The sequence below is a fragment of the Bos mutus genome, chromosome 4, assembly GCF_027580195.1.
Source record: "Bos mutus isolate GX-2022 chromosome 4, NWIPB_WYAK_1.1, whole genome shotgun sequence".
Classification (NCBI taxonomy): Eukaryota; Metazoa; Chordata; class Mammalia; order Artiodactyla; family Bovidae; genus Bos; species Bos mutus.
The window spans coordinates 102,256,259-102,276,511 of NC_091620.1; the positions used below are offsets into that span (position 1 = coordinate 102,256,259).

The 20,253-nt window shown below is 42.3% G+C and overlaps 1 protein-coding gene across 8 annotated transcripts in view; it reads left to right on the top strand.

The window, feature by feature from the left end:
* The window catches only part of ICA1 (islet cell autoantigen 1), a 163,248-nt gene that overhangs the window by 39,579 nt on the left and 103,416 nt on the right, over positions 1-20,253 (top strand). For all 8 annotated transcript variants that reach the window (XM_070369792.1, XM_070369797.1, XM_070369791.1 and 5 more), the window contains exon 6: positions 3,707-3,905. In XM_070369792.1, coding sequence (XP_070225893.1) covers positions 3,707-3,905 — 199 coding nt within the window. The remainder of the gene's footprint in view (positions 1-3,706; positions 3,906-20,253) is intronic.

Sequence of the window (20,253 nt, forward strand, 5' to 3'; positions counted from 1 at the left end):
TTGTAGTAAATCAATGACTTTCTTTTTTAACACTACTATGACTCATGTTCAGGGTCCGTGTAGAATAAACAGGAGCCACTGCAGAGACACACTTGGTATCTGAGGCGGCGACATTCCTTCTCTCCTCCTCCTTCCCCAGTAACTAAGAAGCCCCCTTTCCCCAGTGTCACTCACTAATATTAGGCAAACTTTATACCGAAATGTTATACCTAAATAAGGCTTGTGGGCAATCTCCAAAAATATTCGGGCTACAAAAATCTCACTCACCCAGCCTGTCCAGCAAATTAACTGTCTCTCGTGAGTTTCTCCCTGCTGCTTTTCTCTCTCAGTGGACCGGGAGCAGACCATCACCTGTTCCTAGGAAGACCCAAGAAAGCTGGGGTAGAAAAAAGAGACCAACTGTGTCCATTTTTCAGTGGCCCCCCCCTCTTGTGGGCATTTTGGTTCTTTCTAATGACATTTGGACCCCGACTTTCATGGCTGAATGGAAAAATTTCCAAGGGTTCTCTACCCCAGCTTTTCAAGAAAAGTGTTTATAATCTTGAATTGTACCCTTTAACCTTATTTATAACTATATTCCTTGTAAAAATAATACATACTCATTCTAGAAAAATTTTAAGACAGGGAAAAACAAAAGGAGAAAATTAAAAACAACTCACATTTTTCAAATAGAGATTGACTCGCTTTTAACCCCTTGATAAATTCTCTCAGTGCTTATATGCTTTCCACAGTCTTACAAGGATCATTGATTTTTGAAAAAACCTTTCATAAATTCTCATGTATTATGTATATGGTTATCACTAATTTCAGTGGGGAAAATTCTTAAACATACCTTCATGCTAAGATTAACATCCATTTATGGGAAAGAAACCAAATCCTTGGACATAATCACTCCAAGAGTTACCATTACTGATCATATAATTTTATAACATTGCTATCCAATTATATCCTTTCATACTCATGTAGCAAGCTATCTCACAAAGCATATGGCACCTGAAGTTCATACAGTCTAACCTTTGGATACAGACAAAAACATTAAAGCAATGCAAATGATACTGGAAAGTATCATTGCAATAAACCTGTACAGCAGTACAGCAGTACAGCAGACTGCCCTGTATCCGTCCATAAATGAATGCAGCTTGCCCAGTGTTGCAATTTGGAAGACGGCCTCCTATACGATGGCTCTGATCGCATGATACTCAAGTGCTCACCAGGCACATGAAATCGAAACGAGTACTCTGCACATGAGGAAAGAAGGAAGATGATATAAACTCTCATAAAGTCAAATTCTCAAATGGACATAACTTGGCATTTGCCAGAATATATTTTTCATGTAAACAGCATTATACCACATAATTTTGTATAGTACTGCATACTGATTATTTAGCAAATTGGTTTTTGACCAAATAATCCATATATACATTTTATAAAACATCCATAGCATAGTATTTCATCATCTGGGCATGTCATGATGCATTTATCCCAGGCCCTCTGTCCACTCTTTGTGTCATTTCTACCTTTTCCTACTAAAGAATAAACATCTTTGGACTAGACTTTTAGGTATTCTATTGATTATTCTCATTGGGTCGATTTTAATGAATGGAAACACGGGCTGGTCTTTCACTGAAGCTTGACATTTAGTTATTGAATTTTTTCTTGGTCTAGACTCAGTCCCTTGTACCACAAGTGAATGGGTTTTCACCTTTCTGATTTTATGTGAAACAAGTTACAGAAAAAAATGATGTGATTTTACACACCTTTTTCTTTTCTTCAAGATATTAACATCTATCATCATGTCATTACATCCTCAAAGGTTTCTAACTTTAGAATAGTCTGAGAAATGGAGACTATTTTATTCACAAGACTCTGTATCAGGCAGTTTTGTAAAACTGGCAAACTCTAAAAGCAGAGACAAAGGAGACCAGAAATGAACGGGATCCTTAGAGGGACAGCTGAGGGCTCTTTCTTTAAAAAGAAGTCTCCAATTTTATAAACCTTCACACCAGTGTTAGTTTTACTCACTTTATTTGGTAGTCATTGCTACAACAGCCCATTCAGTTTGATGAAAAGTAAGTATTAAATTTAATCCAGCGGTGATAAAACACAAGCTTACTTTATGGCACAACAATAAAACAGCCCGTGACATCTAGGTAGGATGATGTGAGCAAGCTATTTTTAGAGAAGTGCTGAATGTTTAATAACAATGCTTTACAGACAAGGAAAACTGGAGAAAATAGTAAAGGGAACCTTTTTCCTTTTGAATAATTTGTTGTCCCATCTATAATCTTAGAGTGCGGTATACAGGTCAGGCACTGTGATGTTGATGGAACTGCCAAGAGCTGACTTCAGCTCACTGACATCATTGTTCCCTTCAGCTTAACAAGTTTGCCCTTAAACTGAGATGTAAATACTAGTCTTTTATTTTTTGAACCTGTACCCTGCAACTGCATGGAGACGACTGTATTTTAAGTGTATAACTCATCTGACATTACTCATTTTGAGGAGGAAGATGAAAGAAGCAGTATCCTCCTCCCCCTCCCAAATAAATATTTTATCCAAATTTTGCTATGCATCCTGGGTGGGGAAGATCTCCTGGAGGAGGGCATGGCAACCCACTCCAGTATTCTTGCCTGGAGAATCCCATGGACAGAGCAGCCTTATGGGCTACAGTCCATAGCATCGCAAAGAGTTGGACACGACTGAAGTGACTAAGCACACAAATATTTTTTAGCTGAATAAATGATGGTATGTTACGAACAATATATTATTTTATACTCACTTTGTTGTATCATATACATTCATTTCTGGTACAGTATCCTTAAGTTTTTTAAGATGAGAATCAGATCACATAGCATATCTGAAAGCGCCCAACACAGTAGACCCTCAGTAAACATACTTGTCCCCTTCCTAGACCATTTAGTGAAGCTTCTGTTTGTCCTTCATTCTCTGTGACTACTGAAGCAAAGAGCAGACGCCCTGGCCTTCACAGAGTGATCCAGAATGACCTCATCGTGCCCATGTCCATCCCTTCTCAAAGGACCAGTCTTCAGGGAGGCAGAAGGCAGGGAGTGGCCAAGGGCAGAAATGGGAAATGGTCATTCCTTGATGTTCCTCTGTGAACAAAAGATGGGTTCCAGCTTTAAATAAGTACTCTGCCCAGGCATGAGACCAACCCCAATAATACAGATCGAGAGACTCCCCAATGATACCGTTGCTGCTGCTGCTGCTGCTAAGTCGCTTCAGTCGTGTCCGACTCTGTGCAACCCCGTAAACGGCAGCCCACCAGGCTCCCCCTTCCCTGGGATTCTCCAGGCAAGAACACTGGAGTGGGTTGCCATTTCCTTCTCCAATGCATGAAAGTGAAAAGTGAAAGTGAAGTTGGTCAGTTGTGTCTGACTCTTAGCGACCCCATGGACTGCAGCCCACCCAGGCTCCCCAGTCCATGGGATTTTCCAGGCAAGAGTACTGGCGTGGGGTGCCATTGCCTTCTCCGAATGATACCGTTAAGTAACAGTAAGTAGCTTGGATAACCGTCTCCTGGTTGACTTAGAAGTTCCATACATTTCAGTTTATACGTCTGCAGATATCTCTGCAGCCTGGAGTATGTTTCACGCACTAACTCGTGAATTTAAGATCAGTAAGTTGTCAGGGATTCAGATTGCTGGCCCTCTCGGTTTCAAGACTGTGGCCTTACCCTCTGGTCTAGGTTGGCTTTGAGAAACCCTCTGTGCCGCTTCCACCAAGAAGTGGAGACTTTCCGGCACAGGGCCATCTCCGACACCTGGCTGACGGTGAACCGCATGGAGCAGTGCCGGACTGAATACAGAGGGGCGCTACTGTGGATGAAGGACGTGTCCCAGGAGCTTGATCCAGACCTCTGCAAGCAAATGGAGAAGTTCAGGAAGGTAGGGGTTCCATGGGGGTTCCCGAAAGGGGTCCCTGCCGGAAGGTAATGAGACGTGAGTGATTTGAATCCCCTTAGTGAAGAAGACGCAACTCAAAACACCAAGGAGGCAATTAATCATCACTGGTGTCTCTGTATGTGACAGAATACCAATTAATGTGATATATAATTCTCTAAGGATGAGATAGAAGAGACAGCTGGAAATTGCTGGGATTTGGTAACTGATTTTAATTGAAGTCAGATTTTCATATAATGTGCACTTTTTTGTAAGGCTGTCACTTCTAAATGCTTTTTCATGCATAACTAAAAATCAAGATTAGATCAAATGAAACTGGAAGGTGAGAACAGACTACTGGGGAAATCTTTTTTAAATTGCTAATGAATATTACAATTAATAGAATAATAATGTTCCTTTGTTTGGTGAGAAGGTTTGGAAGCAGTGGGGTTGACTTGTAGGATTAAGTAATGTGGCATTGACTCCATCTGCAGTAGACCTTTCACACATTTGTATGAGCAAAATAGTTGAGGAGATGGCTATGTTCTTAAATTTCCCTGAAACGACTGGTAAGCAGCAGAGGGACGACGTCTCATTGGTTTTTAGTGTCCCCGGTCCATTTAGCTCTTTGGAGATTGGTCATGCAAGGATATGTTGCACCACTAGGTGGTAGTCATACACTGAATATTTATGAAAATACAGAGAGGTTTTTGTTGTGTATAATCTTGGTAGGTCTTTGTTTGATCAACTTGGGTATATTTCAGGGTATGAAAGACAAAAATCTAGCAACTGTTAGATTTGACATAATATTGTGTCAATTGTCTTACTCATTTCGAATGATCCATTTGTAACTGTGATGTTGCTTAAAATCCCTAGATTTCTAAGTACATCATTGCAGAGCAGTGGATGGGAAACATTTCTGGTGTGCAGGAGGTTAGATAGTGGGGGGGACTTGGGGGGATATATGGGGTGAGGGAAAAGAGGAACCTTCTGTTGCTTAAGAATAGGGTCACCAAATGTTGACCCAGGTATTAGATTGACAAAAATCCTTTTAAAAGGCAAGTTTTACTGTGGTTTGTCATTTGAAATCCCTCTTTATGAAGGGACTCAGAGATCATTTTCTTCCTGATCATAGATGACATTAGTGTGTTGTCAGTAGCCAGCTCCTCAATAAGACAGGTTTCTGAGCTCATGGAAAATCAGACCTGAAAAGTTCCTTAAAGATGAGTTAGTGAAAGAGAAAACCAAGGCCCCAAAATAGTAAATAAAACTTTTCAACGGTTGATGGCTAGATGTTGGCAAGCCCAGGCTACATTTGAAATTTCCTGGCTTTTTAATCAGGCTGGTGATTTGGTTTGTCTTTGACATTTTATTTGGAGATCCGAAGAGGATGGAGTGGAGAGGTTAAAAAGGAAAAAGGAAACAAAAACCCCAACATTATCTGCAGGGTGTAAGCCAGTCACTCTACTACCTCCTTTAAGCCTCACAATAACCAAAACACAGAGTTAATTTTACAGAGGAGGAAAGTGATACCTAAGTAACTAGTACAGAATCAATGAAATGACAGGGAAATGAAAAATCAGAATCCTAGAAAATATGCGTCATTTTTTCTTTAAGAGGAGAATAAAGGGGAGTTAAACAGTGTACCTAAGATTGACAAAGGCATTTTCATAGCTACAGCCCTCCTGTGGTTATCCATTCAACATACATTTACTGAGCACTTTCTCTATGCCAGGTAATAAATGTAAAATTATTCCAGAAGGCAGAAGAATTTTCATGTGAAATTGTATTTGTTTAGTTTTGTTATGAAGGGTGGTTACTAGCTGTGTAAGGATGAAATAAACCAAGAACGCTCCGTCATTGGTTTGAATGTTGAAACATTACCCACTCTCTAGTGTCATCTATCTGTTGATTTTGGAAAATATGGTTTTGTTTTTTTTTTTAATTCTTTGCTATGCAGAAGTAGCTGAAGCAATGCCTTCCTCCACAGTCCCGTGTGTCCTGGATTTAATAGCTGAACGTGGTGTACTTAGAATTTCGGGAAAGAATTTAAAAAAAAAAAAAGGAGAGTCTGTATGCAAGCGTATACTTGATTAGACTAGCCTCTCCATGAGGAACCAGTTTAGTTCTCTTTACAAAAATCCCCAGGTCAGCCCAGCACGTGACCCCAGTTAGCACCCATATCAGATGGCCAGATGCCAGCCGTGCCATTTGTGTGCCGGATTCATGCCTTCTCACACCTGCAGAGCCTTTCCACCACGTGCAACTGACTTTATAATGTTTGGGGAATTGATATATGTGGTTTTGCAAGTAAGAAGTAGCATTATGGGTTTGTGGCTTGCTGCCCTCTTCAGAATGAATGTAAAGTGTGGAGGTTGCTGTTCGCTTGGAGTTCCTAACATGAATCTTAACTTGGAGCCAGCCTTAGTGTTTTGTCCCAGCGGGATTCCGTTTTAAACAGAGTCTCCATTTATCTCTCCGGGAAAGAGTTACCAAAAGGCATTTCTGAGTCCCCTGTAAGAGTAGGAGTCACTGTGTGTGTCGGAGGGGTGGGGGGTGTTTAGTTTCCTCAGAGCCAGCTGCCTGCTTCCCCTTTTTTTTTTTTTTTGAGTTCTTTCTTATTTGTGGTTTTTTTAAATTTATTTTTAATTGGAGGATAATTGCTTTAAATCTTCTTCACATTTTAGCTGATGAATCCTGAGTTAAATTCTATTCTTTGAGTTCATACTTTCTGAGAAAACAAAATTTGAATTCATACCTCACAAGTGGGACCCCTCTCTGGTTGCAGTCTTTAGGGTACCCTCATGTCGGACACAACTGAAGCGACTTAGCAGCAGCAGCAGCAGCAGCAGCATGTATTTATTCATTCATCCAACAAATGAGATTGAAGCCCACCTTGTGCCAGGCCACGTGCAGAGGGATACAGTGGGAAGTGAGCAGACACAGGGCTGCCCCAGGAAGTCACTTGGAGACAGAGCAAGTGAACATGGCGTGGTGAGATGAGCTGCAGCCCCTGGTGCGGCAGGAACACCCCTGACCTGCCGGGCTTCCTGGAGGAAGTGGCATCTGAACCACCTGTGAAGGATGAGTGGGAGGGAGCCAGGTGGAGGGAGGGGGCACTGCAGAACAGAGTTCCAGTCTGAGGAAGCAATGTGGACAAAGGCCTTTGCGTGAAAGGAAACAACACATTTCGCTCCTTTTAGGCCCCTGCAACCAGAGGATTAAAAGCGAAGTGGGGGTGGGTCATGGTCTGGGCAGGTAAGCAGACCACGGCGAAAGGGACCTCTCCCCGAGGGCTGAGGAGAATGAGGGTGTTGAGAAGGGGAGACAAGTGGTCCAACCTGTGCTCACATTTTAGTATGGAGTAGGGACCAGAAGTGCCCAAGCCTTGAGGCTGGGCAAGCCGCAGACGAGACAGGGTGCCCAGGGAGCGAAGAGGGAAGTGGACCAGGGACAAATGTCCTGTTATGACCTCCACCAGACTCCACAACAGCCCCACGGTTAATTACATTTTTTTATTTTTAGAAACAAGCAGAATATGTATACACAAATAAATAGTGAGATCAAATGTACTTTCACTTCCAACTGAGGCTTTTTTCCCTTAGTGTTTTTGAGATGCTAAACAACTTTTTTTTAATAACACAGTGAGCATGACCGAAATGATGAATGAAAAACTTTAAATTAAATAAAGCAAATGATCCGTTTTCAGGCTGACCCCCTTTGAGCATGTGGGCCTGGTGACAGGGCTCTGGGTGGCGACGTTAATAAGCATTTATGAAGTGCTGTCTTTGGGGAGGGAAACACAAGGAGGTGGGAAAGCCTGATGCCGGCTCTCAAGAACGACCCTGCTAGTCATCTGTTCCCTGTCAAAATGACCGTGGTAAACAGGACACCTGGAGAGTGGCCTTGTGGAGCTCTTCTGCTAAAGACCGAATCATGGGAAATGGTGGATGCATTTCAGTGGGTAGAACTGGACTCCTGTTGGAAACCCCTCCTGACAGTGCGATTCACCCCAGGAGGGAAATGGATGGGAGACAAGGCCACAAAGTATTTTATGAGCAGTTACAACGTGTGATATATGTGCCCTTTGAAGGCAGAGTAAAAGGGTATAACTTAAAAATAGGAGTCAGCTTCTTGTAGCAGATTACATCAGCTTAAGTTGTGAGCTCACACAAGAGCTTTTGCAGCCTGGTGCCCTTGAGAGAGTCCTCCTGTGGTCAATTAAGTGTCTTGTTTTTCTTGAAAGTCAGAAATGGGATAGAGAGTAATTATTCTAAATGGAATGAAAGCTGTGTTAGGTGTAAGAAAATAGTTCTGAATCCTCTGAAGAGATGAGATGGAAATGTCTATGCAGGCATTTGGATTAACTGGAGTCCTTATAGACAAGGACAAGGGAACTGGCGTTTTAATGGGGGCCATTTATTAAATGTTTTAATGAAATCCTACAGTGTTCGTATTGCATTTCATCACCATAATTCAAACGGGTGTCGAAAAGGTATTGTAAAGAGTGTGGAAGATAACACACGGGTGTTCTCAGGCTTGTGCCTATTTAAAGAGTGTTAGGTTTTGGAGAGCTGTGAATTCACTGAAGTTGTATTATCAAAGGATATGTTACCATGAGAAGGTTTATTAACAGGTGGCGGTGGCTTAATAGGTGTTGGGTGCAGGGAGACACCTTTTAGGGCCATCAGTCAGTGGTGTCCCATGCCCTTACTGAAGGTTTGGGTCTGCAGAGCTTGGTCAAGGACTAGTAACGAGCAGTATTGACATCAGAGGGGATTTTTCTTCCTGTGGACAAAGGCTTGGGTTAATTAATTTGACAGTATCATTAATTACTGCTGAAATCATTGGTCTTTGTCAGAGGTCAGGCTCTTTCAGCAATTGAGGGCAGGTCCCGTGGGATCTGGAGATGCCAAGTAATGCAGGCAAGTCACCGCTCAGCCATCTCCCCGTTCTGTGAGAAAGGCCTTTCCTTGGCCTGAGCCATCCAGCCCTTGAGCCTAAACCCAGCATTCTGCTTCTGTTCAGGGCCAACCTCAGGGCTCCAGCGAGTTGTGTTGAGCAAGTGCTGGAAAATGTCAGGATTGGGTCCATACGATAAGCCAGTTAAGGCCCCACTTGGGAGCTTTGCCCAATTCGTACATAAAAGCAGCAGCTGCTGCTGCTGCTGCTAAGTCGCTTCAGTCATGTCCGACTCTCTGCAACCCCATAGACGGCAGCCCACCAGGCTCCCCTGACCCTGGGATTCTCCAGGCAAGAACATGGAGTGGGTTGCCATTTCCCTCTCCAATGCATGAAAGTGAAAAGTGAAAGTGAAGTCGTGTCTGACTCTTAGTGACCCCATGGACTGCAGCCCACCAGGCTCCTCCATCCATGGGATTTTCCAGGCAAGAGTACTGGAGTGAGGTGCCATCGCCTTCTCTGACATAAAAGCAGAGGGAGCCCCATAATTCGAATGTTGGTGGCTTTAATACTGTCCCAGAGGCCTCTGAGACTATCGTCAGTTGTTTTCATTCCTTTTTCTTTATTCTGCTTTTCAGCAGTTATTTCCACCATTCTGTCTTTCAGCTCACTTGTCTGTTGTTCTACCTCACGCGTGATAAGTCGCTTCAGTCGTGTCCTACTCTCTGTGATCCCATAGACTGTAGTCCGCCAGGTTCCTCTGTCCATGGGATTCTCCAGATGCTGGAGTAGGTTGCCCTGCCCTTCCTTCTCCACATCTTCTGCCTCAGTTATCCTCCAATTAAGGGGGAAAGAAAAAAGAAAAAAGATTATATTTACCTTTACACTGTGAAAAAATAAAAACAGTTCTTGTGAGGAAAAAAAAAATGCAGAGGGAGGCTTTGACCCCTTTTCACCCTGTCTCTTCTGGTTCTAAAATTCTCAGCCCTGGCTTGAGTTCTTTGATGAGGTGAAAGTCCCTTTTGTAAAGCCACCACACGCTATCCTGTCTGTCTCACAGTCCTCCGTTTTCGTTTGTTGCTTTTTGACGTGTGCTTTGTTTAGCCAGGGTGCCTGTTTTCTGTGGTGCCCGGGAAGGTTCAGTCTAGCGGCTAGTCTCCATTCCCCCCGCAGGCTGCTGTCCCTTGATGCTGTGTTCACATGGCACGATGCGGAAAGGGTGACAGATTGGGATCCCCTTGCTTTCATTTCTGAATTTCATGAGATGAGGCCTTTGGGGCCCTGAGTGTCTTCATTGAGTTTTCTCCACTGAACTTGAAGAGCAAAAATTAATTCCAGGGTTAGGCCAAGACCATGTGAAAAAAGCAGGCACAAAGCAGCTAACTCTTGGAAAGCTGGGTACTGGCTAACTGCTCCTAGTGGTTGGAAATAGGACGAGGGAGCATGACCTCTGAGTGGGGCGGCTCTTCACCCTGGCCCCAGCTCTGCCTCCACCCTTGGTGATGGCCTGGATTGGGGTGATAAGCCAGTGGCGATTTCTCATTCACCAAAGAAGGCACAGGTGTTGGCTGAGCACCAAGCTCTCTTCCAGCTGTAATATTTTTTTCCCCTCAAGTCATGAGGCTCTCAAATGGTTAAGCCCATCAGTAGAGAAGTATACCCACTTGAGCAGGGCGAACCTGTCCTTTGTATCGTGTTTTCCTCTGACAAGCAAGTTACGGTCTTGTTGAATTTGTGTACACAGGGTTGCTTCAGCTGTGTGTGACTCTTTGCGACCCCTGGGACCATAGCCCGCCAGGCTCTTGTGTACTGTAATTTTCCTGGCAAGACTGCTGGAGTGCTGGACAAGGTTGCCACGTCCCTTGTTGAGTTTGCTTGGTCTTATTCCTGTCGCTTTAATCTTGGACTCTGGGGGAGGGGAGGGGGAGAATATTTCACTCCTAATTCTTGGGTAGAGGAACTCTTTGTGCTTATAAACTGTTAATATTTACCTCTTATTTAGACATTAATACTTCCGCAAGGGTCAGAAGCCTGTAGCCTGTGGGCAGGCCACCTAATTTTGCAAACATTTTTTATTATTGACACAGCCACGCCTTCATTTATTTATTGTCTGTACCTGCTTTCACAATAGCATGGCAGAGTTGAGTGGTGGATGACAGAGACTGCAAAGCCAAAATATTTACATTCTGCTCCTTTACAGAAAAATGTCTGCTGTCCCCCGATTTATCAGTACCTGCGAATGTTGAAGATGGTTTTATGTCATAAAATGTACCATCTTAACCATTTGTAAGTCTCCAGTTCAGTAGTGTTAAGTGTATACACACTGTTGTGTAACCGGATCTCCAGAACTTTTCGTCTCGAAAAACTGAAACTGTATGCCCGTTGAACAACCACCCCGCCTGATCTCCCCCTCCCCAAGCCACTGGTACCTAGCATTCTTCTTTTTGTTTTTAGGACTCTGATTACTTTAGATTATCTCAAGTAAGTGGAATCATGCAGTATTTGTCTTTTTGTGACCAGCTTGTGTCACTTGGCATAGTATGTTCAAGATCCATCCATGTCGTAACATGTGGCAGGCTGTCCTTCCGTCTTAAGGTTGAATGATATGCTGTTGTATGTACATTTTATTTACCTGTTGTTGTTTTTAAGCATGGACACATTTGAGTTCCTTCCATCCTTTGGCTTCCCTGGTGATTCAAATGATAGAGAATCTGCCTGCAATGCAGGAAACCCAGGTTCTCTGGGTCGGGGAGATCCCCTGGAGAAGGGAGTGGCAACCCACTCTGGCATTCTTGCCTGGGAAATCCCATGGACAGAGGAGCCAGGCAAGTTACAGTCCATGGCGTCACAAAGAGTCGGACACAACTGAGCGACTGACACTTTGGCTGTTGTAAATAAGGCTGCAATGAACATCAGTGTGCAAGTAACTCTTTAAGACCATACTTTGAACTCCAAAAACATGATAAATATCTGGTTTTAATGTTATAATTTCTTTTTAGTGTTTTATTTAATCTTGCCATTGAATAAAAATGAGACTCAGGCTATGCAAGCAAGGAGTCATTTGATTTTGATATTATCATCTTGGAAGATACTATCTACACATACTAATTCATTATTTATTAATTTCTATAAGAATCATAAATATTTCTATGATTTTTAAAAATAAATGTATGTAATACCATAAAAGCTAATGTGTCAGTTTAAAGTAGATTTTTTTTTCCCCCTCTGTCTTAAAAGAGGTATCAAATCTTTGCATATGGCATTTCTCTGTTTGAAGGGAAAGCTTGGTAAACTCTCAAAATGTACTCTGGACAACAGTTCATTATCAAAGTGTGAACTGATCCAGTCCAACATAGTTTTCCTTTTGCCATATTATCTGGTTTTTCTTCCTAAGACTTAGATGTCTTGGATGGCATATGCAAGCCTGGTCTTGAGAATTTTATGGACGATAGTATGCAAAACATATGGATTTTACTGAGAACCATCAGGTACCAGATCAAACTCTGATAACCATGGCTTTCTCAGTCCCTCAGCAGCTAGAATGTCTCAGGTGGGTTCGTTATTTCCATGTTTCATCACACTGTGCTTTTGGTTGTGGGGGTCAGGGGGATGGCTGGTGCCCATGATACCCTCTCCCCTTCCCCAAAACACACATTGTTCCATCTGCCTCTGTCTCCTTTCAGGAGCTCCTGGAGAAGGTGTCATTTTTGATTACAGATTAATGGAAAATTACTGCATTCAAGTAGCATGGTGTACTAGTTACTGCTGCTATAGCTTCAGTCTCCGAGCCTGTCATGTCTGCATATCCCTCTAGATTACCATCTTCCTTTTGGTTAACAGCTCAAGTATCATCTTTCCCAGCTCTTCCTCTTATTCTCTCATGGTAAATTGGTTGCAGTTTTTACCACCATCTTCAAGAATTTTGTATGAAAGAAGACTGTTGCACCTTGCTGGATTAACTTAACACCCTCTTTTTAAATGTGTCTGCTTCAGGGACCTATTCCACTATGATATTATTTTTATTTTACAAAATGGTGGTTTTCTTAGACACACAAAATGGAATGAGGGTTTCATTTACTATCGAGCAGCAGTAACACATCTACTATTTCCTGAGTGCCAATAGCTTTACAGCACTGTAAGTTACTTTTATTAAAGTTAAAGGGATTTTCAAATACGTTCTTCTTTCCAATCAGACTTTTCTGTGACAGAAAAACATAATGATTTGATGGTTGTCTACATTGTCACTTTTAAATCAGACTGGACTTATAAATTGGCTATGGAGAGTTAGTATTTCAGAAAAAAAAGCTCTAAATCACAATTGCTTTATGAAAAAACAAACAAGCAAACTTGGGTTCTGTGTTAGTTTCTCATCAAGGGATATTGAAAGAATTTGAAAAACAATTTTTAAATGATTAAATTATTTTTGTGAAGCCCCTAACAAAGCATCCCTGGCGAGATTTAGCCAAGCAGTGGCCTCACAGTGGAGTCGTAGGCTGTCAGTGGTTTCACAGGTCTTCCTGTCTGTCAGTGAAACTCGTCTTCATCTCAATTCCAAATCCATCCATACATTAGTGTTCGAACTATCACAAGAATGAGTCCATTGAAAACCAGTGTTCTCCATTCACAGCTCTGAGATTAAAAAAAAAAGAAAAAGGTATCTGTGATTCTTTGGTCTCCAGGGAACAGATACAATTTTAATCTCAGGGAAATTAGCCAAGCAGGCCTACATATGACCCATTGTATGATCTGGGCGTGGTTGCTCTGCTCGCTAAATCATGTACGATTCAACTCGCTCCTTTCAGAAGGCTTCCTTTTACCTCCCTTAATGAGTTTTTGGTAAAAGTAAAACCTTAAAACAGAAAGCATCAACGTGTGTGTGCTTACCCTTCTAGCATAAACTTGTTCAGGACAATTCCAGGTAAAAGAATATTATCCCCCAAGTGAAAAAATTCCATTTCCTGTTCAACAATTATCCCACACTTAATCATCACACAAGATAAATGAAAGTCATATATAGGAGCCCTAAAATCTTACACTGGCCAATTTTACATGGACTCAGGGAGCCCTAAGAAGAAGCAGGCCCTTGAAAGGCCATATGTATAACTTTGAAATGAAATTCCCACATGCATTAATCAGGCTTCTGTTGTTCTCATCAAATGAAATATGATTTTCGGGCTTGGTAACACTTCACAGTTGATTGGCTCTTTCTATCCAGCGACCCATCTATCTGTCCATCCATCTATTTAAATTCACTCCCCAGCTGTGATTCTGAGACAACCATTGTCATTTAGATGCTGATTCCTGACTGTGGTTCTTCTGGTGACTGCCGACATTGGAATAAGGGATACCACTCAAGATAGATTAATTATATAAACAAATGAAGGATGGGAGTTTTTTTCTGCTTTGTTCTTTTAAATCTTTTTTTTCCCCCTGGGCCTTTAGAGATGGGACTCTGCATTCTTAGGAGCAAAAATAGTTCATGGGTATTAGTTTATGTTCTGAGAGAGGTCCAGGCAAAGAGACTTGGAAAATACCCACATCTAGGGAGGAAGAACCATATGGAAAGCCCATAGACGCCTGTATGGGAAATAAATGAAGAAATTTCTCAAATTGAATGCTGAAAAGAAGTTAGCAGAGTATTACATTTAGGATCTTGTTCCCTTTCAATTTTTTTTTATCTTAAATGAGGGAAAGAAAGAGACAGGAGAACCTGGCAATAGTAATTGCTTCCGAGGCAGGGGACTAGATTAGAGAGGAGAGGAGAGGAGATAAACAGAGATGAGAATGAGGTTGGAGTTGTACTGTATTCCTTTTTGTGCCTTTTAGATTTTGTACTATGCGCATATGTTATCCTTAAAATAATAATGTGTAAAAATTAATGAGAATAACTAAGACCAGAATGGGAACAGATTAAGATTTGATAGAAGAAAGAAAGGAATAATGACAGAAAAGTCCCTTACTTTGACAGAAATGAGGAGGGATTTTTAGTTTGTTTTTCATAATAATGAAGGGAGGAGGGAAGACGTGTTAGAGGCAAAGATGGGAAGCCGACTTCCCAAGGTTATGTCACAGGGCAGCTGGATGGAGGAGGTTGGAGGATGAAGTCATTCTCGAAAGCCATCAGCAGGGAGAGTCATGTGAAGTGGTCAAGTCACTGAGGAATAAGATGATCAAAACCAGTGCCTGAGGGAAACCTACCAAAATCAAGAACAATGAGAATGTTTCTTTTAAAAGCCTTCACTGTTCTAAGAGAACTAGAATAAGCAGAGTTAGGCTTCTTCTCATAGGGTTGGGAAGAGGTGAAGAAGTAGAAAATAACTTTTCCCATTCTCCCTCAGTTGCATCCCAGAAGAAATGAGCTCTGTGTTTTGCACCAAATGAGAACGTAGAGAAAACTCTTTCCCAAAGAAGAATCAAAGGGAAAGAGGACTTCTCTTCCAGAGGGAAGAGTCCTCCACGTTTTCCACCCAGGCTGGGGCCTCTGAGTTGGGTTGCAGCATTGCAGCATCTGTAGGTTGGTGCTGGATCTCTTACTTGGTGGGGGGATGTGGGGGAGGGAGTGGGGTTCTGCTGGCTTTAATGACCTTTCCTGTGTTCTCCATCCACTTCTAATTCTCATCCACGCTACTTAACAGGCTCAGACAAAATCTTCCCCTACAGCATCTCTGCACACTTTTCTCTAAATCTAGCAACTTCATCAGTTCCTTTTTATTGGGCGTCTTCCAGGTTTCAGAAACTAAACCAAGAGTATTTATGCTCCTGTGAGCCCTAATTTTGTCATTAACATTTCTTAAGAAGTAATATCAGTTCTATAAATCCGTCACATCCCTTTAGCTTCCTAGTATTTATTTATTCGTAGTTTATTTTCTAATACTCTCACAAGGGCTGCTTCTACTGCTCAAGTCTAGAGAAAAATGGAAATATATACAGATTCTAAACCACACATCTTTTTGTGCACACATTATGGCCTGAGCTCACACTCACACAGTATACATGTCAAAATCAGAAGTGCTGGGGAAGGCATAAGGACATAGTTGCTCCCAGGGCTTCCAGAGTCTGCAGAGCAGACTCAGGTTTCCGTGGAATTTTATCATGGTCACCATAAATCAAGTGTTTGAGAATAAAAAGTTGAAACACATCTTTAATTTTAAAGCTTTCCATATCTTCCTCATCCAGGCCATGTAGGCGATACTTCCTCACCCTCCTTCCCCAAGCGCTGCCAGGAAAAGCCAGTGATTTGTAAATTGAAGCTATGTCAGCGAAAGCTTTTATTGCTACTTATTATCCGGGCCTGTGTCTGCTTTTAATTTTAATTCTCTGCTGAAAAAACCAGCTTTGCCTTTAAAAGTGTTTGCACGTCTTCTACTCTCTGATGAGAAGACAACAACTAAAAGTAGCGATGTGAAGCCAGACAATGATTAGATTTCTTAAGTTAGCCCCCTCCTCCCCATCCGTAGTGTATTTTAGATTTGGAGCAAAACCTCTTGTATTCTGTATCGACCCACTTGTCCCTCTTCTCTCCCGGCATGTTCCCGTTTCCCCCACCATTTTGTAGTTTCAGCTAATAAATCGTGTAAGTAAAGTAGACATTAAGAAATGGATGTTAGGAAAGAGGGTTTTGAAAATGAAGATTTGATCAACTTTTTCACTTATTCTTTAATCAAGAAAATAAGAATAGCCCATTTTAAGAGAATGTTAAATACAAGTTGTGTGGAAGTCAAAGCACTGCTCATTTTTTTTTAAAGCTATCTTTTTCATGGTACAAAAGCACAGCAGATATTTAAGCTCCATATTGAACAATATGATAGGTTTATTTATGTTAAGATAATTAACATATTTGAATTTTTTCCCAGCCTAGGGTTTTTCTTAGCATTCTGTGTTATAGATAAGATGTAGCAGCAACTTAAGTATGTATACAGCGCAGGATATTTCTGGTTAAATATTTGTAAGGTGTCTTCGGTTTACAAAGCTGTTCCATGTTCATTACTTGATTGGGGCTACACAACAGCTCAGTGAGGGCCTGAATTCTTTGTCCTGTTTCATAGCTAGGACCACTGAGGTGCCATGGGCTGACTGACTTGCCCACAGCCACACATATAAGGCAGGATTCGACCCAAGTCCTCTGACTCCACATCCGATAAATGGATCCTTTAAAGTGCTTAGTCACCACAGGGGAAAATGTTTCTGTGGTGGAAGAGACCGAACCTCACATTAATGTAGCAACCACCTCTTCCAGCACATTCCACATTTTCTATTCTCATTTCCTCTGACCCCAAGAGCTTATGTTCTGTGTTAGGCTTGTAGCATTTCTCTCACTTCATTTTATTCTATGAGTGCAATTTGCAGTGCAAAATGGCTGGTGTCTCCACATCGGTCCTGGGGGCCAGGTGCCTGAACCCTGCTGCGGTATACTTTTTAGAGCCCCCAGGCCTGAACAGACAGGATAAGGCTCAAGGATGGGAAGCTGATGTCACAAAGGCCAGCACCTGGCTGAGGATCTTGTGTGTCAGCTTATCGGCTTAAAGCCAGTGCATTGCAAAAAGGTTAATACTCATTAAGAGGAGAGTACCAGAGCTTGCCATTAGGGTGATTCATCAGGGGAAAGTGGCAAAGGCTCTTTGAACATTGCCAGGGTGGAGGAAGGAGACCAGGCATCAACCCAGCCACAGGTTTTAGGGATACACCATGCAAGCCCAGAATGGTTGTGATGCAGCAATGACAAGAAAGGAGCCAGGGGACAGAGGGTGGCTTCAAGGATGCCATCTCCCCTCTCTCTCCAGGACAGAGTTCAGCCAGTGCCCTCCTGGTCAGGATGGGGGAGTGGTGGAATTCTGAACGAGCATCCCATAAGGGACTACTTCAACCAGAGCGAGTAGGAAAGAGAATTTTGAACAGACTCAACATTTAAAATGGCAACTCAGATTACGTTGGACTCCAATTTGGCCCTCAACCCAGGGCTACTCCCTGGCAAGCTCACTAACCCACTCCCTTTGCCGCCTTCCTTTTCCTCTCCACACCCTGAGAGCCCAGGGAAATATTTGTTGTTGCTGTTCAGTCATTCAGTTGTGTCCAACTCTTTGTGACCCCATGGACTGCAGCATGCCAGGCTTTGCTGTCCTTCACTATCTCCCTGAGTTTGCTCAAACTCATGTCCATTGAGTCAGTGATGCCATCCAACCATCTCATCCTCAGTCATCCCCTTCTCCTCTTGCCCTCAATCTTTCCCAGAATCAGGGTCTTTTCCAGTAAGTCTGCTCTTCACATCAGGTGGCTGAAGTATTAGATTTTCAGCTTTAGCCTCAGTCCTTCCAGTGAATACTCAGGGTTGATTTCTTTGAGGATTGACCGTTTTGATCTCCTTGCTGACCAAGGGATTCCCAAGAGTCTTCTCCAGCACCACAATTTGAAAGCATCAATTCTTCAGCACTTAGCCTTCTTTATGGTCCAGCTCTTACATCTGTACGTGACTACTGTAAAAACAATAGCTTTGAGTATATGCAACTTTGTCAGCAAAGTGACATCTCTGCTTTTCAATACACTGTCTAGATTTGTCATAGCTTTTCTTCTGAGGAGCAAGCATCTTTTTATTTTGGAGTTGCAGTCACCCTGCACAGTGATTTTGGAGCCCAAGAAAATAATATCTGCCACTGTTCCCAATTTTTCCCCATCTATTTGCCTTGAAGTGATAGGACCAGATGCCAACCCCATGAACACAATGAAAAGGGAAATGTTGGGTTTGCCAAAAAGTTCATTCAGATTTTCCCGTAAGAGGGTATGGAGAAACCCAAATGAACTTTCCCCAACCCAGTACTGGGGAACTGAATTCAGCCCTCCGTTGTCAACTGCATTGCTTTACTGGGATGCAGCTGATCTTATTTAGATGAGAGACAGGCTTGAGAGGCAACCCTCTTGCAAATTCCTAAGCTGGTAGTGGGACAGGCCACATTCTACCTTTAGTTTTTCCTTCAGTGCTTTCCCTCCGTGGGACAAAGTGGGGCCCACCTATGTCATGGCCCGCTTTCCTGATTGACTTGTCCAGCCCGAGGGGATGGGCAGGCTTTCTCCCTTTCTCTGTCTCGTCATTAACCTCCCCACCCCAACCCCCACCACAAGAAAAGTATGATCAAGTCTGTCTACTAAAATGGAAGAGAAAAGTGGTATAGTGCTTTATTGTCTGGTAAAGTGAATTTTAAGCTTATTACTTGCTGCAGACTTCAAAAACCTCATTTGGGCTGTCAGGAGCCAGTACCACTTCCTCTCTCTATTTCTCTGGTAACCGTCCACATGAACTGCCTCCCACACATCCCAGGCAGATGTATGCCCCAGGCTGACCTTGGAGAAGGTCAGGTGCATTGAAAAGCAAACAGAAAAACACACTATTTGCAAAAAAGATGACCTTGAATTTCCCACAACTGGAACATAAGCTATGTAGGCTTTCATCCACTGTACTCACTGACCACGGGCATGAATGAGATTTTTTTTTTTGCATTGATAGAAAAGAACAGTTATAAAAATAAATCAGACATGAAACACTTCACTTTAGTCCAAAAGATATCTGCAGTTATAAAAGTAGAAGCCAATGCCATCAGCAGATTTCCTGAAAAGTAACAATTAACAGTCACAAAATAGAATGACCAATCATGAAAGTATAACTGGACATTTGGTAGAAACACCCAATATCACCAGTTTGGAACTCAACCAATATTCACACCCTGGCTTAAATCTTTCTTAAGTCATTATGTCCAAGAGTCTAAAATGGCACTCAGTAGATACTTGTTTTAATCCAATTTCCTGTGTCCGCGTGTTCTTTCCTCTCCTTTTACACTATACCTCATCAGTTTCATCTCTCTGATTCTCAACAAAACCCCTTCTGTGTATTTATCAACCTTCACATGGCAAGTGCAGGCCCCCACGTCCCTGCACTTCCTGGTTGCATCACCCAAACAGGAAGTCTTTTCCTTAACTTCCTCCCTGTCGATTTACGGCAGCTATCTTCCCCAAGCCTCACTTAAAACCCAGAACTTCCAAGAATTCACTTTTTGGTTAATACACTGCTTTGTAATTGTTGTAATGTACTATTTTGTACTTGTTCTGATGTATTTTTCTTTCCTTCAACTATGCTGCTGCTGCTGCTAAGTCGCTTCAGTCGTGTCCAACTCTGTGCGACCCCAGGTATGTTTCAGGTTGCAAATAAAAGTGTCTATCTTCTTTATAAAAGAGAAATCTGTAGTTAGGAGGAGGTTTTTTTAAATGTGTATACATGGTTCCCAATCATCCAAATGTGAGGTCTTTGTGAGGAGTGATAAAGGCTTTCTATAATTGAGCTTAAACTATTCATTCATTTTTTGAGCCATGGCTGTGTGCTCAGTACTAGGTATGCAAGTTGACCACTTGAGAGTGATGCTTAACACATGCTGGGTGCTCACTCTGGGTCAGGCCCTGGGCCAAGAAA